Source organism: Rhinolophus hipposideros (genome assembly GCF_964194185.1).
Source record: "Rhinolophus hipposideros genome assembly, chromosome: 16".
Taxonomy (NCBI): Eukaryota; Metazoa; Chordata; class Mammalia; order Chiroptera; family Rhinolophidae; genus Rhinolophus; species Rhinolophus hipposideros.
Window position 1 is genome coordinate 39,554,612 of NC_138062.1, and position 15,408 is coordinate 39,570,019.

At 54.0% G+C, this 15,408-nt stretch overlaps 1 protein-coding gene across 8 annotated transcripts in view; it reads right to left on the bottom strand.

Annotated features, from left to right (window-relative positions):
• Positions 1-489: 489 nt before the first annotated feature.
• Positions 490-15,408, bottom strand: part of PDE4A (phosphodiesterase 4A) — a gene marked incomplete at its 5' end in the record, with an annotated part of 43,060 nt that continues 28,141 nt past the window's right edge. For 7 of the 8 annotated variants that reach the window (XM_081075921.1, XM_081075920.1, XM_081075919.1 and 4 more), the window contains 13 exons: positions 490-3,066; positions 4,299-4,481; positions 4,983-5,105; positions 5,318-5,472; positions 5,669-5,768; positions 5,989-6,153; positions 6,257-6,355; positions 7,982-8,205; positions 9,722-9,815; positions 13,071-13,183; positions 13,376-13,425; positions 14,677-14,747; positions 14,854-14,890. In XM_081075921.1, the coding sequence (XP_080932047.1) occupies positions 2,395-3,066; positions 4,299-4,481; positions 4,983-5,105; positions 5,318-5,472; positions 5,669-5,768; positions 5,989-6,153; positions 6,257-6,355; positions 7,982-8,205; positions 9,722-9,815; positions 13,071-13,183; positions 13,376-13,425; positions 14,677-14,747; positions 14,854-14,890 (2,086 nt within the window). In that variant the 3' untranslated portion in view covers positions 490-2,394. Of the gene's footprint in view, positions 3,067-4,298; positions 4,482-4,982; positions 5,106-5,317; positions 5,473-5,668; positions 5,769-5,988; positions 6,154-6,256; positions 6,356-7,981; positions 8,206-9,721; positions 9,816-11,264; positions 11,729-13,070; positions 13,184-13,375; positions 13,426-14,676; positions 14,748-14,853; positions 14,891-15,408 lie in introns of those variants that run through there. The other variant, XM_081075924.1, reaches the window with a different exon arrangement.

Below are 15,408 nucleotides of genomic sequence, written 5' to 3' on the forward strand. Positions count from 1 at the left end.
AGTTTGCAACACCAAATTGGACAGAACGCTGGGAATTCATGGAACTTACACATGTAAATTCTCTTGTGTCTGTGAACCAAGTTTAATGTCTACATGGCAGAATTTGACCGGAGACCTTTTATCATGACCTGGCAGCCAAGTGGAGGCCTCATCAATCAGGCCTCCGGAGGTTTCCAGGAGTGCCTTTGGGATTCCAGAAGAACCCAAGAGTTGTGTGCTGTGTGTGGGACAAATGAAGTTTACCTGGGTCTGCTGGCCTCCCAAGACTGTAGTCTCAACCTTCACTTTACAACCTGTAGTCCCCTGTGCCAGAATCTGGCCCAGGCCTGGGGGCTGCCTTCCACCAAGCTCCTTGCAGCCTCAAGTTCTATCTGCTTGGGGAGGGGTTCTAACAGAGCCCCCCGCCCCCATCCCAGGCCCAGGCCGACAGAGCAGGAGAGGTACATCTTGATAACCAGGGTAAGAAAGGAAGCCACAACAGCCAGGAAGATTGGTGAAAGCCTCGGTTTAATTGGAGACAAGATCAAAGGATTGATTATCGATCAACAGACCGACTGATTTATTGTCAAAGTGGACAACACTCGAGCAGCTCACAGGGGTCCTGTGCTCCCCTCTGGAGAGAGGAGCCCTGATTGGGGGTGGGGGGGTCCATCTCAATGGAGGCCAGTCACACCTGGCCCTGGGGCAGGAAGAGGGGCAGACTCTGCTAAGCCCTCATCCCACAGATGAACCGATTCCCCATCAAACAACAGCATTAAGCCCACCCTTTCGGGGTCTATTGTACAGTTTGTATAATACAGCAGGAATGGGGACTCTCCCTCTGGGAGACCCCCATCCTTCCCCTGACTGGGTCAGCAGGGGAAGGGCAAGTTTATTTTCCCTTTTTGCCTCTGTAGAATAATTTACAAACCAACCATACAGTATGTACAAGAAAAAAAAAGAAAATAAAACAAAAAACACACAAAAAAGGCCCACTCCGGTTGCCGGCTAGGACAGAAACTTTCACTACAAAAATGAACCCTGTACAGCATCATGGGAGTGGGAGCGGGTGGTCCTCCCCAGCGGGATAGACCGACAGATGGAAGGCTGGGGGCAGGGGAGGCTACAGTACCGTGTGCTCAGAATGCGAGGGGTGAGGGCAATGAGAGAGGTCGTGCCCTGCCCAGCTGCGCAGAACCAGGCCAAGGGGCATAGAGGAGGGGAGAAAAGGGGGTCTTTCCTTCCAAACATTCCCCCATGGCTTGAAAAAAAATGGCCTTTCATCTGTCTGTCGTATTGCTCGGGGAATAACTAGGAGAGGGGAAGGCTTGGCAAAGTGGGGACAAAGGAGAAATGACTTTGGTGCCAGGGTAGGAAAGGATGCCCAGAAAGGGAATGTGGGTGTACACCATTATTGCTTCCTCCTAGGGCAAAGGCTTGGGGAGGGGAGCAGGAGGATGCTGGAGGGTGCCCAGGATGGGGGCTCTGGGCCTGGCCCCACCCCAACCAAGGTGCAGGTAGGAGCCACTGCAACCCCCTCTCCTATGGCCATGGGAATCATTAAGGCAGAAACAAGATGAGAAGCAGCTGGAAGGGGGATGCAGCTCAGAGCCATTCCCCCCCAACAGAGAAAATTCAAACGGAACCCAGTGGAAGGGGAAGAGAGTGGCAAGTGGAGGGAGGATCAGGCCCTCCTGAAACCTCAGATCCTAGGCTGATAGTGTGAATGCGAATGTCTCTCCCACACCCTCTCCTCCCAGCATCCTAAATTCCACAGCGTCCCTGTGCCTGTCCCCGAGTCAGTATTGCCAGGTTTGTGCAAAATGAGGTGGAAGACTTCTGGGGTGGGGGAGGGCAGTGAGCCTGAGAGCGGCTGGAGCTGGGGCTCCTCACAGTGACCGCCCCGACCAGCCCTGCCCAGAATGGCTATTTCTGGCTGGATTCTAGAATCCCTCCAAAGCTCAGAAGAGCCTGGAGGGAGCCCCTAAGCCTGCCTGGGCCCAGACAGAGAGCCCAAAGAGGCTGGAAGACTGCGCCCGGGGCCTGGGGGGGTGAGGGGGTGGAGATGGACAAGGAGAGCCGGGAACAGGGGCATCTACAGTTGCTGTGTTTCATCCTGGTTTTTTTTTTCTTTTTTTTTCCTTTTTTTAAAAATGTAACAATTAAAATTCGAAAAATAAAATCCCTTCCAGGACCTCAGCCCCTCATTCCCCAGGCCCCACCTCCAAAAAGAGGCCCTGTGGGTGGGGGTGGGGGTGGGAGGAAAGGGGAAAAAAAGAAAAGAGAAAAAACCCCACTTTTCTGTTTTCTTTTTTCTCAGGAGGCCCAAGAGTCTTTGAGGCAGTGGAGGAGGCAGTTGGGGGGTGATGGCGGTGAAAGGAGGCAGGGAGGGCAAAAGGGTGTAGGGGCTGGGGCTCAGATAGGGTCTCCAGCAGACTCCCACCTGGGAGATGGGAGTGTGGGTGGGTCCTCGCTGCTTGTCCCTGTGCAGGCACAGCACGCCCTCTTGGCAGCCTGATGCTCTTTCTGGGCCCCCACCTCGGCCACCATGGAGGGGAGGCCCAGGAGGCCCAGGGCCTCCTCTGGAGTGGGCGGGGTCCTCAAGGCAGGCAGAGGGAGGCTCTCAGGGGGGTTGCGGCAGCCCACGGGATCCACGGATGCGTTTGGGGATGTGGACTCGTCCTGGCCCGAAGCCACACTGTCTGCTTGCTGGGTCAAGGACATTTCCTCTACCTCCTCCACCTCTGCAGATGTGTCCTGGCCATCAACCTCCAACACTTCCACAGGTGGGAATGCATACTGGGCTGTGGACAATTCCTGCACCTCAAATGCACCCAGAGCGGAGGACGCCGCCCCCTCCTCCTCTTCCTCCTCCAGCGTCAGCTCAAACTGGAACTTATCGTGTGGAGATGGGTGGCCTGGCCCTCCGGGCTCCTCCTCAGGCGGTGGTGACGGGCTCTGCTGAATGGCACTGTAGTACCAGTCCCGGTTGTCCTCCAATGTGTCCAGGATCTCCTGGGCATCTGGATGGACCAGGTCAGCCCATGTCTCCCAAAGTGGGTGCACAATATAGTCGATGAAACCCACCTGAGGAGGGGGAAGAAGATATAAACCACCGGCCTGGTGGTGCGGATGGCACCACAATACTGCGGGATCTAATCAAATTGAAAAGATGCTGATACCATTTGACCCAGCAAGCTTGCTTGTCCAGATGCACCCTGGAAAAACTCTTGCACAGTAAGAAAGAAAGAATAATAAGTTTTCAAAAAATGCACTCCACAGATATTCATTATACAGGGGAATGACTACATAAATCATTATCTATCTTCATCTGTGGAAATACTATATAGTAGTGAAAAAGGAGGAGCTAAATCTGTGTGCAATAACTTGGACAGACCTCCAAGTTATTGTTGAGAAGAAAAGGCAAGCTGTATAAAATGTGTGTGTATATATAGAGATAACCTTTTTATTTTTAAAAAAGCTAAACTCAACATTGCTATTAAGTTGCCTCTGAAAATAACTACATAATAAAACTATAAAACTGGGGTGGGGGTGGGGAGGCGGAGGGATCACTTGCAGGCCCAGGGGACATTTGGAAAGTGTCTGGAGACATTTTTGGTTGTTATACCTCGAAGGGGAAGGTGCTCCTGGCATCTAGTGGGTGAGGCCACAGGTGCTACTCAACAACACCCTACAATGCTACAAAGTGAGGATGGTCCCCACTGCAGAAAAAGATTTGGCCCCAACTGTCAACAGAGCTGAGGCTGGGTAACCCTGGTCTGGAAGGGCATATACACTGAAATAGGAAAGGTGGATCTCACAAGGAGGAGACTCAAAGTGGAGAGGGTGAGAAACTCCTACGTTCACACTTCAACGTTGAGTCTTTTGCGAGATTGCATTCCTGCCCTTCTCGTTAAATTAAACAGGTTCACGATGAAGACAAGTCATTTCACCTAATTTCAAAATCCACCAAAAATCAGGGACAATATCAATGGCCAGGCCACAATATCAGAAACAGAAGCTAAATCAACATAAGTATTATTGTTGATACTATGTATCAATAATACTTAGATAAGTATTATTATTGATACTATGGTGCCTCCTACAAATGAGTTAGAGCAGTCTGAACACAGGTCTGTGTGCCCAGAGGCTCAATTTGGTTGTTCTAGGGAGGACAAAATGTTGCTATTTCCTATCAACATGGAAAAGACTTGACCTTGTGGAGGGGCAGGTCAGGACCTCCCGGGCCTGAAAGCTCCAGGCCAGGATGGGGTGGGAGGCCAGCCCTGTTCCCTTCCATTTGCACCCTAAAACTGTACCTGAGACTTCTCCACCGAGGCTGTGTGCTTGTCGCACATGGGGCTGATCTCCATGCCTCGCTCACGCTCACGGTCACCCTGCTGGAAGAACTCGGCCATGATGCGGTCTGTCCACTGTCGGTACAGCTCTAGTGGCTTGGTGGGATTGCTGAGGTCTGCACAGTGCACCATGTTTCGCAAGACCTGCGTGGGGCAGGGTACCTTCAGAGGCCATGCCCGGTCCCCATCTGAGGCCTCAGACTTCCTTACCTCCCCTCTTAGACGGAGAGTAGGGAGAAGGAACAGGGAGATGATGGAGAGAGATGGAGAAATAAAGAGGGAGATGAGTGGGGGAGAGGAGAAGGGAAATAAGAAGGGGCTGATAGAGGAAAGGGCAGAAGGAGATAGGGAAAAAGAGGAGGTAGGGAGAGGTATGGTGGAGATGGAGAGAGATAGAGGAGATAGAGGGACGAGGGAGAGGAGAAGAAGTGGTGGGGGAGAGGGGAAGGGAGAGGCAGGAAGGGGTTGAGGAAGAATGGGGGGAGATGGGAAAGAGAGATGGGGGTTGGAAGGGGAAGATAGGAGGGGAGAGAAAAACAGACAGGAAGATGGGCAAGAAAGGAGCTGGAAGCTGAGAGAAGGGCAACAACCCAGACCTAAAAGGGGGAGGGGAGGGACCAGTCTCCTCATGTGAGAGGCGTGCACCTGAATGCGGTCAGAGTAGTTGTCCAGCAGAAGGACACCCGAGCTGGTCACTTTCTTGGTCTCCACCATGGTCTTCAGGTCAGCCAGGAGGGTCATGTGCTTGGACATGTCCGTGGCCAGCACCTGTGGGGAAAGGGGGCACCACCGGGGCCGCTGAAGCCCTGCCGATCACCCGCTGTACCAACCTGAGCCTCTGAAGTTTTCACTAGGTACAATCTGTCCCCACAAGTCCCGCCGAAAGACGCGGGCTTTTCCATCCAGGACTCGGACCTCCCCAAAGCACCACCCATCAAAGGTGGCCTTCCCTCTCTGAACCCGCCCTCTCCCCCGCCCACCATGTCGATGACCATCTTGCGCAGGCTCTGCCGCTGGCGCTTGCTGAGGTTCTGGAAGATGTCGCAGTTGTCCTCCTGCAGCAGCTTGAAACCCACAGCCAGGTGGTGGTTCTCCAGCACCGACTCGTCGTTGTACATGAGGGCCAGTTCCGAATCTGTAACCCAGGCCCAGGCGGGCGGTCAGGAGACCGGAGCGCCCATGGAGCTGCCCTGCAGGGAGGGACACTGCAGGCCCCGCCTCCAGCCCTGCAGGCCCCGCCTCCAGCCCTGCAGGCCCCGCCTCCAGCCCTGCAGGCCCCGCCTCCAGCCCTGCAGGCCCCGCCTCCAGCCCTGCAGGCCCCGCCCACTCACTGGTGTTGATGAGGAACTGGTTGGAAACCCCAGGGTGGTCCACGTCGTGGATGGCAGCCGCAAAGAGGGCCGCGAGAATCTCCTGGTCTGTGAACACGGCCTGGAGGCAGAGAGAAGGGGTCAGAGAGACATTGGGGTAAGAAAGATGGGGAGTCAGACAGGGTGAGAGATGGGTAGTGAAGAAAGACAGGGGTCAGGAAAGATAAAGATAAGAAAGGAACAGGGTGAGAGACCCTGGGCCAGACAGATAAGCAGGAGACAGGAGACGGGCAGCCAGGGAAAGTGCGGGGGCTGGGGAGACGGGGCCAGGCAGTGCTCACGTCCAGCGCAGGTGTTGCCAGCAGCACGTGGGTGGACTGGAGCACGTCGGCTGCGTGCAAGCTGTTGTGGTAGGCCACGTCCTGGTGGTAGTGGTCTTCCAGGGTCAGCATGTACGTCACCATTGTGTCCACGGGGATGCGGAACTTCTTCAGCAGGTCCCGTTCCTGAGGGCAGGTGTGAAGAGGCGGTGAACCCTGCTGGCCCTCAGCTCCCCACCCTGCCCCTCCCTCCCACTGCCCTCCACCTGCCCTCCTCAGCTTGCCCTACCTGGAATATCGCATACATGATGCAGCTGAGGGAACGGCCCCCTGCATAATCTGACACGCGAAAGATGTTCAGGCCCCACTTGCTCAAGTTCTCCAGTTCCTGGAGGAGATGGACGCCAGAGATCAACAGCCTGTGAGGCCCAGGGCCGTCTAGATCCTTGCCGGCATAGCGCTGGTCTGAAGGTAGCACCATTATTGCTTACCCTGTGGGTGGCATGCTCAGTGGCATAGAATTTACTGCCCAGGTCCTGCTGGGCCAGGAAATAACAAAGCAACCACAGAGACTGTCTACTGAATACTTATTATTGAATGCTTAGTGCCAGGCATTGTACTAAGCACTTGATCTCATTTGGCAGGGGCAGGGAAATGACATGACTTACCCAAGACCTTGCAGCTCACAAGCGGCAAAGCCAGGATGTGAACCCCAAAGCACAGCTCAGTCTCTGAGCTAAACTGCTCATGGACACCGGCGGGAGGAAAGAAACATGGGCTAATTTTCCATGGATTCCCAGGATCCAAAACAGTGCTAGCACATAGAAGGTGCTCAATAAACACTGGGTGACCCAATGTAGTACTGGCCAGTGTTAGTCCACAGAGAGTTACTATAAATGTCAGCTGAGTGACACACTGACAGTGCATCACCTCTACTGTACAAATCAGTGTAGAAGCCCCTTGGCTTAAGGTCCCTTGGAAGAGCCAGGAGCCAATCCCAGGTCTGGCCTGTACTGGACACTGTTGGGATTCTGCCCAAATCCCCTTCACTGGCCACTGCACTTGCCCCCCAGCTGCTGGGACGGTTGCTTCTAAGGCTCACAGCTGCCCCACTCTCCAGAAAACTGCCTTTGCCCCTACAGGAGCTACACAGAGGGGGCAATGTCATTCACCCTGGGGGTAGCCCCCAGCCAGTGACTGATACGGGGTGCAGAGGTCAGCACTCTTCCCTCCCGGATGAGATCGACTGCAGAGCTCCCTGTGGGGTCAGGCTGACGCTGGCCTCCAGCTGAGACCACCTCCTTGCTTAGCTCCTTCCTCTCCTGCTCCCGAGTCTCCGAAAGCAGCTTAGCTCCTTCCTCTCCTGCTCCCGAGTCTCCGAAAGCAGACACAGGTATCCTGCACTTTTTGAAAGTTCTCGTTATGCCACTTGCTTTTACAAAAGACCTACACTAGTACCTGTTTTTGCTAACTGAAAGAAATACGAAGAGGCTTTTTGCTTTTAAAAAAGGCAAAAACAGCGTTCAGCATTTGTTTGGCAGTAGCCTTTGTAGAGGCATCAGCACCCTGAGCAGCAAGAGTGGCCCTGCCAAGCTCCTTCCCCCTGAACCACAATCAGCATCTTAGCTTCCAGCCACCAGAGTTTTGAACTGTGTCTGTGAGCATCTGTGTTTTACCTAGATTTATTTTGTGTATCGGTTAGCAAGATGTGTCCTCAGTATCAGAAAAGCCTTAAGAGAGCTTCTAAGGGTGTTACACTTCGCATAAAACTGAAAGTAATTAAGTGTTTTGATCTTGGTAAACGAAATAAAGACGTATGAATTAATGGTAACTGCTTCTTTGCTTTACGCCGTTTCGGTTTATGAAAGGTTTCATAGGAACACTCTATTTTTGGATAGCAGTAGGACCTGTATGCCCCAATCCTCATCTCAGGCTAACCCAATGCCCAGTCCTTCCTTGGGCCCCAAGAAACCCCTGTCTTTCTCCAGACCAACTTCCAGAGAACCCCACCCACTTGGGCCAGGAGATCCTCTTGGTCTGTCTTCACCCCAAAGCGGGGAATACTGCAGTCGGTCAGGCTGCTGCTATGTGTCAGCTTCTTCACCCCCGTGATCTGAGACATGGGCTGGAACTGTGGCCCAGGGGGTGGGGGCTGCTGGGAGGGTCTCTGCCAGGATGCTTGCTGTTTCTCTCCATCCTTCATCGTGGGTAATGGGATCTCTACTTCATTCTGCTTGTCTGCAGAAAATGGAGGAGAGGCAAGCATGAGTTTCCCCACGGAGACTCCCTGTTTGGCCCTCAGTTCCCATCCCATTTACTCTGGGAAGTCTCACCGGGGAGGGCAGACTACTTCTGGGTGTCATGCTGTTGGTTACTCATAGGCTGGAAACCAGAGGGGAGGCAGGAATTCTGGGAGGTGGTGGGCTGCAGTGAGGACCCCAGGGCCTGCCAGGAGCCATGGAGTGGCCTCAGTCCAATTGCCAGGTTTGGCAGGGGGGTGGTTTAGGAAGCCAAGACGTGGGGTGGGGAGGCTACAGAGAGCTGCTGTCTGTCCCGGATAGTCAGGGAAACTTCTTTGGCTGTGAAAACATCCCCATAATGACCTAGACTGCTGCTGGGGGTGGATAACGCTGGGAGGAGGGAGGGAAGTGTGGTCTCTGGCTCCATGGACCTCCACCCCTAGCTGGTGACACCGGCTTGCCTGGGGGCCAGCCCAGGAACCCTTTTCCTAAGCTTTCAAGGGCTTCCAGAGCCCAGCCAGGGCCACGCATTGTGACCTGGGGCCCACCAGTCAATGAATGAAAGGGCCTAATAGGGGTCATTTGCATGCCATGCTCCCATTGGCTGGATCTCAGAACTCTGCAGAGCCACAACCCTACGGGCGGAGCATTTGAAACTCAAAACCTCTCTTAAGCTTGGGGGAGGTAGGTCTCCTGCATTTGGGGACCTTTGGTGATAAATTGTGAGGGTGAAATTATCCTGAGTTTGTGAGGGTTATCCTCAGCTTGGGCTCTTAAGTTCAGAGGTTAGGATGAATTGCAGGTTCCCATGACCTTAAGGGTTCCAAAAAATTTGGGGTATTCTACTGTACTGGGGTTCAATTGAGTTAGGAAATTCTCCTAAATTTGGAGAATCTCTTCCAGGTTTTTAAGCTTAAAAATTCTACTGAGTTTGGGTATCTAAGTTTGGAGAGTCTACTGAATTTGGGGGGTCATACAAGTTTGGGGATTCTATTGAATTTAGGAGACTTTTAAGCTTAGAAGTTTTTTAAAGTTTTGGGGTCTTTTACGGACTCTTCGGGGCAGAGGTTCCCTTAAGTTTGAGAACCCTACTGAGATTGGGCCTATCTCCTGAGTTTTTTTGGGGGGGTCTTCTGAATTTGGGGGAATCCAGGTTTGCAGATTCTATTGAATTTGGGGGGGGAGGGGCTTTTCAGCCTGGAGGCATCTTAAAGTTTAGGAATTCTATCTGAGTTTGAGGGTTTCTTGAGGTCTTGAGTTTGAGAGTTCCACTGGGGTTCCACTGAGTTTGGAGGGGCTTTTCAGTTTAGAGAAATTTTTTTAATGTGGAGGTTATATAGGAAATGGGGTCCCACTGAGTTTGGGGGCATCATGAGTATGGAGACTCTTAAGTGTGACTTTGACCTTTGGGGAATTAAGAGTCAGGGTCCCTTGGACAAAGATGGACAATAGGACCCGGAATCTGGTTCCCCCCCAGCTCAGGTGTCCCCTGCCATGTGCTGCTCTTCACTTACCCAGGAATGTGGTGGAGATATACTCAGAGACCTGGTTTCCTGACCTGCTCATCTCTGACAGGTGTGTGAGTTCACGGTTTAGCATCCTCTTGAACTAAGGTGAGAGAGGCAAGAAGGAAGGAATGATGGGGTCACAAATGAAGGCGAGAGTCAGCTCCTCCCAAGAAATTTCTGAAGACCCCATGAATCCCTCCTCCTTCTCTGCTGAACCAACAGAGCCGCCAGCAGGCTGTTAGAGAGGAGGGATCAGCCCTTCCTCTCCTCCCAGCTCTGGATGGTGGTCCCCAATCTAGGGGAGTCAGGACTCAGTACATCCCTCATTGCCTGAGGAAGGGGGGTCTCCCCTCCCCATCCTCTCTCCCCACCAAGGAGGAGCCAGAGGGGTACCTGTGGAAGGGAGGGGCTCCTGACCAACAGGGAACCAATGGGGTATCAGGAGAATCCCGTTGCCATGGCGATGGGAGTCTCCTTAGCAACTCCCCTTCCAACCAGCAGCTGAGCTTGGGGGAAAGGGCGGGCAGGCTACATGCCCCTTAACCCTTGCCTTCCCAGAGCTACCCTTGGCCTGCGTCTCCCCAGATATTGACCCCACTCCCTAGGAGTCCTGGCCCCCAGCCCAGTTTGAAGGAGAGAACACAGTCTTCAAGTTCTGGGTGAAGCAAAGGCTTGGCTGGAGCAGAGGACAATAGTGAACTGAGGAAATCCTAGTTCAGTCACCCAGGGGAGTGGGGTTCCCATCACAGCCCCCTCTCCCCCAACTTCATGGCGGACAGATACCAGATGAACAGAGTATACCCAGAACCAGGCTTGGGGGCCCTTCCTGGTCCCTCCATGCCACTTCACACAGTGTCTGCTGTGACATTGTGCAAGGAGGAGAAAGGGCATGGCTCCCCGCCCCCAAGCTCCACCAAAGCACCCCCAAAGCAGAAGCCGACTCTGTCCAGAAAGGCAGAAGGGAAGCTGGGTAGGAAGCGTGAGCCCATGTGGCCCACACCAGGACAGGGTGCTCTCTCCTCCCAGTGCTGCCCAGAGACCCTGGGTACACAGAAAGAGACACACACATACCCAAAGTCACAAACCACACACTGAGTCACAGATTCCTGTTATCCAGTTCTACATAGCCTCAGACACAAATCAAGGGGCCTATATAATAAGGTGGTCACAGACAGTGCCCCCCCAAAATCACGCAGTTCTGGGCTCACAAATATGCCTAACACACACCACCACCGTCAGAGCCAGATGATCTCAGACAGGGCCACGCCATAACCCAGGCAAACAAGCATATGGTCAGGTGGCCCCAAACTACTGAAGACATACACATGTGTGCACTGATGATCACACCCAGACAGAGACCCCCCCAGCTACCCACCATCTACACCCTGGGCCACATACAGAGACACAGTCATAAGCATTCATCTCCAGGCAACACACGTGCACAGCTGCACACACAATTCCAGGTGGGGGGTTGGGGTCAGCTGAAGGGTCAGAGGTCAGAGGGCTAGAGCCGGGTCTTTTGCCCACCCTTCACTCCAAGGTCTCCTACCTGGTCCCACCAGCCCACCAGCCACGGCTTGGAGCAGGTCTCACAGAAGAAATCCACCAAGGGCATCTTGGAGTCTTAGCCCTGCTCAGGGCTGCCGCACACACAGGCTGGGCTTGGGGAGTCCCGGGGTTAACAGCCACCCTCTGGGGCGGGGGTGGGGTGCTGGGCAGGTGGGCAATGGAAGGGGGAGCCGCGGAGGGGCCTGGGCCGGCCCAGCAGGGCTGGGGGCTCCCTTCCCCTCCGCGCTCCCGGTGGCAGCCCTGGTTACATGGTCTGTCAGCCCCTGACCCCTACGGGCCCTCCAGCTACAGCAGCTGGAGGCGGCCAGGGACCCCTGCCCATGGGTGGGGGCAGGGCGAGGGTCCCAGGAGGCAGCTTCGGAGGCTCTGGTCTAGGTGTATATGCCTGTGTGTGTGTGTGTGTGTGTGTGTGTGCACGGGCACGCACGCACGCTCGCTCACTGCAGCACTGGCAGGCTGCATGTGATGTCAGCTGGTGCTGGGGGGGGGTGTTAAAGGAGCATCGCAGCCCACGGACCTTGGCCAGGACCCAGGTAGGGCTGCTGGGATAGGCAAGGCACACACCAGGGCACACATACAAGGGGCACACACCCCCTTGAGGGGCCATGCCTCCTCCATGGACACACCCAGATGCTCCACACACTCAGACACATACTGAGACATTCCTTCCACACCAACACAACCAGACACTTGACACACACGAACACACAGACACTCACTGACCATACACACACACACAGTCACAACTCTGATGTGCAACACATTTACAGGCAGACACACCCTTTCTAAGAACACAGACCCACACCCCGACACGAAAACACACCAAGGGCAAGCACCCAGACACTAGCCACACAGACACATACTCAACACACCCACAGACACACTTTGAAACAAACACAAATACCCATGTGGCCTTAGACACAGACGTACCCTGACAAATCCATAAGAGAATATACACACACAAAACACACACACACCCATCACAGACATAGACTCACACATCCACATTCAGAGAAACAGTCACGTTTTCTGATGCTCAACACATGCGCAGGGACACAATCGCCCTCAGACTTTTATGTTCCGACAAACCTCCACCCATAGGCGTATGCACCCCCCAATACTGACTCCTCCATCTGCACACTCATTTCCTGATAGGCATCCTTCCACAGGGGCTGCCACCATCCTGCATAACTCCAGGAAGCACCATTCAATTCACACGGCCTGCTTTCTGCATAGTGCCCCCTGGAATTGTGCAGTGCACAGCCTGCACAGCTGCACATGGAAGCCTTGTACCCTCTCCAGCAGCCCTGCAAGCACACACACACACACACTCACATACTCACATTTGCACCTGGACCCACTCACACCTGTAGACATACACATCCCTCCAGCACACTTACAGCCCCTCACAATAGCCTGTGCCCACCGACACATCATCCATAGGTACACATCTGTATGCCACTCTTGACAGAACCAATTGGAACATACCCCAACCCCACACTGCAAATGTATGGCCAAAAAATCAACAGCCACACACACCCACAGCCACGGCCACACACCTATTGACCATACAAGGATAGGACTCCTCTCCAAGAGATGGTCGCCTCTGGATAGATGTACAGCCAGGCACGCACACGCACACACCAGGCTCTCAGGGCCCTGGGAGAAGTCAGAATCTATAGGAACTACAAGTCTTAAAGCTGCCACCCAGGGGTTGGCCCTACCCCACAGGCCTTATTTTATTCACAGACTGGCCCCGCCACCCTGCCACCCCAGGCCCGCACACCTTGTGGGACGCCATCTCGCTGACTGAGCGGTAGGTCTGCATGGTCTCCAGCTGCTCCAGACACCAGTCCAGCTCCTCCAACGTCTCCCGGGCCAACTGCTGACATGTCTCCTCTGGAGAGGGGGGCAGCAGCGGCAGTGACTAAGAAGATCCACAGGCAGACCCCCAAGGCCCCAACCCATGGTGATGGGGGTCTGCCAGGTGAGTGGGCTGCTGGGAAACGGGGTGAATCAACCACCCGGGGTGAGGGACCCCCACTGGGGCAGTAAGAGTGGCCCTTTTCCATTACCCCTGGGCATAGTTACCTGACAGTGTGGCCTTGCAGACGAGAGTTGGGCCACTCAGTGGGGACCGCCTGCAAAGAAATGGGGCTCCAGTGCCAGCCTGGGCCCCTGCAGACCCCTGCCACCTCTTCTCCATGATAGTGCTGATTTTCCTTTTTCTGAGTGCTCACTGGGTCCCAGGCATGCTGCCATGTCCTCTACCTGCAGCCTCTCACAGAGCCCAACAAGTAGGGTTTCCAGGTGGGAAATACTGCCCGTTCTCAGGAATTTTTTTTCACTTTCCCATTCCCGAATCTTGAGATATATACTGTTTTCTGTTCTCCATAATGAATCATTTCCACAAAGTGACGGCCGATACTACCAACCACCTGGGTTTAAGGAGCTGATTTTCCCGATTTCCCAACCAACTTTTCTAGGGATTCAGGAACGGGAAAGCAAAAAAAATTCCCAACGGGCAGGAATTCCCACCCAGAAACCCTAGCAATAAACAGGAAAAATGTCTAAGAGATACATTGTGAGTAGTACGTTTATTTCCCATTGTGGGTATTACTGGGTTCAAGGAGCCGATTTTCCCAATTTCCCGACCAACTTTTCTCGGGATTCGGGAACGGGAAAGAGAAAAAAATTCCTGAGAACAGGCAGGAATTCCCTCCCACCTGGAAACCCTACCCATAAGAAACTATTTTACAAACGAGGAAATAGGATCAAGGAGGTGAACCGCCTCCCAGGAGTCTACATAAGTGATCAGTGATAGGGTCAGATTTTGTGTCTCCAAAGCTCCTGCTTCCTAGGACATCACCTCCAGCCCCCACGCCTTGAACCTCCTAAGGATGGCTCTGCCTTCCCTCCCAGAGGGAACAGCAGCTCTCAGCCATAACCCTGACCCCAAATAAGAACTGTTCCTATTTAGTGAGTGCTTACTATGTGCTGGGCAATGTTCTAGCACTTTCTATATATCACCTTCTGCACTCCTCACAGCAGCTAGCTAATGGAGGCGCTATTCAATTCTCATTGTATAGAGGGGGAAAGAGGCACCACAGGGTGATATTTGCCCAGCAAGTTGGCTTGAGGGCAAGCATGGCCCAGAGGCTTTGGTGGTTGGCCACTCATGGCCTCACCACCCTGTATCTAGACCCCTGGGTCTTTATAAAAATTTCTGTGTCAGGCATTCAAATTCAATGGTTTACTGGCTCAGAGCTATTACTTAAACAGAGGCTCAGAGAGGTCAAGTGCCTGCCTGAGATCACATAGCAGAGCTGAGAGTGGAACTCAGGCGTGCTTAGCCTCCTGATCATGGTTGTTGGGGCCCAGTCTCAACTTACCTGTTGCTGGGAATGGGCACATTGGTCAGGAGTGAGAAGTTACTGCGAACACTCCGGAGACTGGCCAGTACCTGGGACCAGGGATAACAATGAGGAAAGGGGAGCAGGGGCTGGCCCCCTATCCCCAAGGTGGGACAGGATTGGAGCCCCTTCCTTCCTTAGGTGGAGTGGTCTCACCTGGGCAAATGGTGTTACGATGAGGTCCTCAGCATACCTGTAATCAAGAACAGGAGCAGGTCAGGGGTCCTCCCAGTGGGATGCCAAAGGACCTGGGAGGAGAGGGGCTGGGGTGCCAGAAAAGCAACTCTCTAGGGTAGACACTCTGTGGGGGCTAGGCAAGGGAAGGCCGTTGGGTAGGGAGACGACTCTGGGGGTGGGAGCAGAGGGCACGTACACCTCCCAAGGGTGGACATGCTGCAGGGGCTGGTCCTGAAGGAAATGGCATTCAGGGAGAAGGGCTCAGGTGGGTGGGTGGGGGGAGGCAGAACACACTACAGAGGCTGGGCCTAGTAAGAACAGTTGGTGGGGAGGGGCAGAGGGCAAGAAGGGGCCTAGAGCCGATGAGAGGGGTACCTTGATGTGGCAAGGGAAGGGCTGGAGGATCCAATGAGAGGGGAGGGGGCTCAGCAGGTCTGGGGGGTGCTCACACCTCAATAGGTGGTCATGATAAGGGGGCCTAGCTAAGGGAAGGCTGGAGGAGGGCAGAAAGAGGGGGCTCAGCCGAGGTGGACA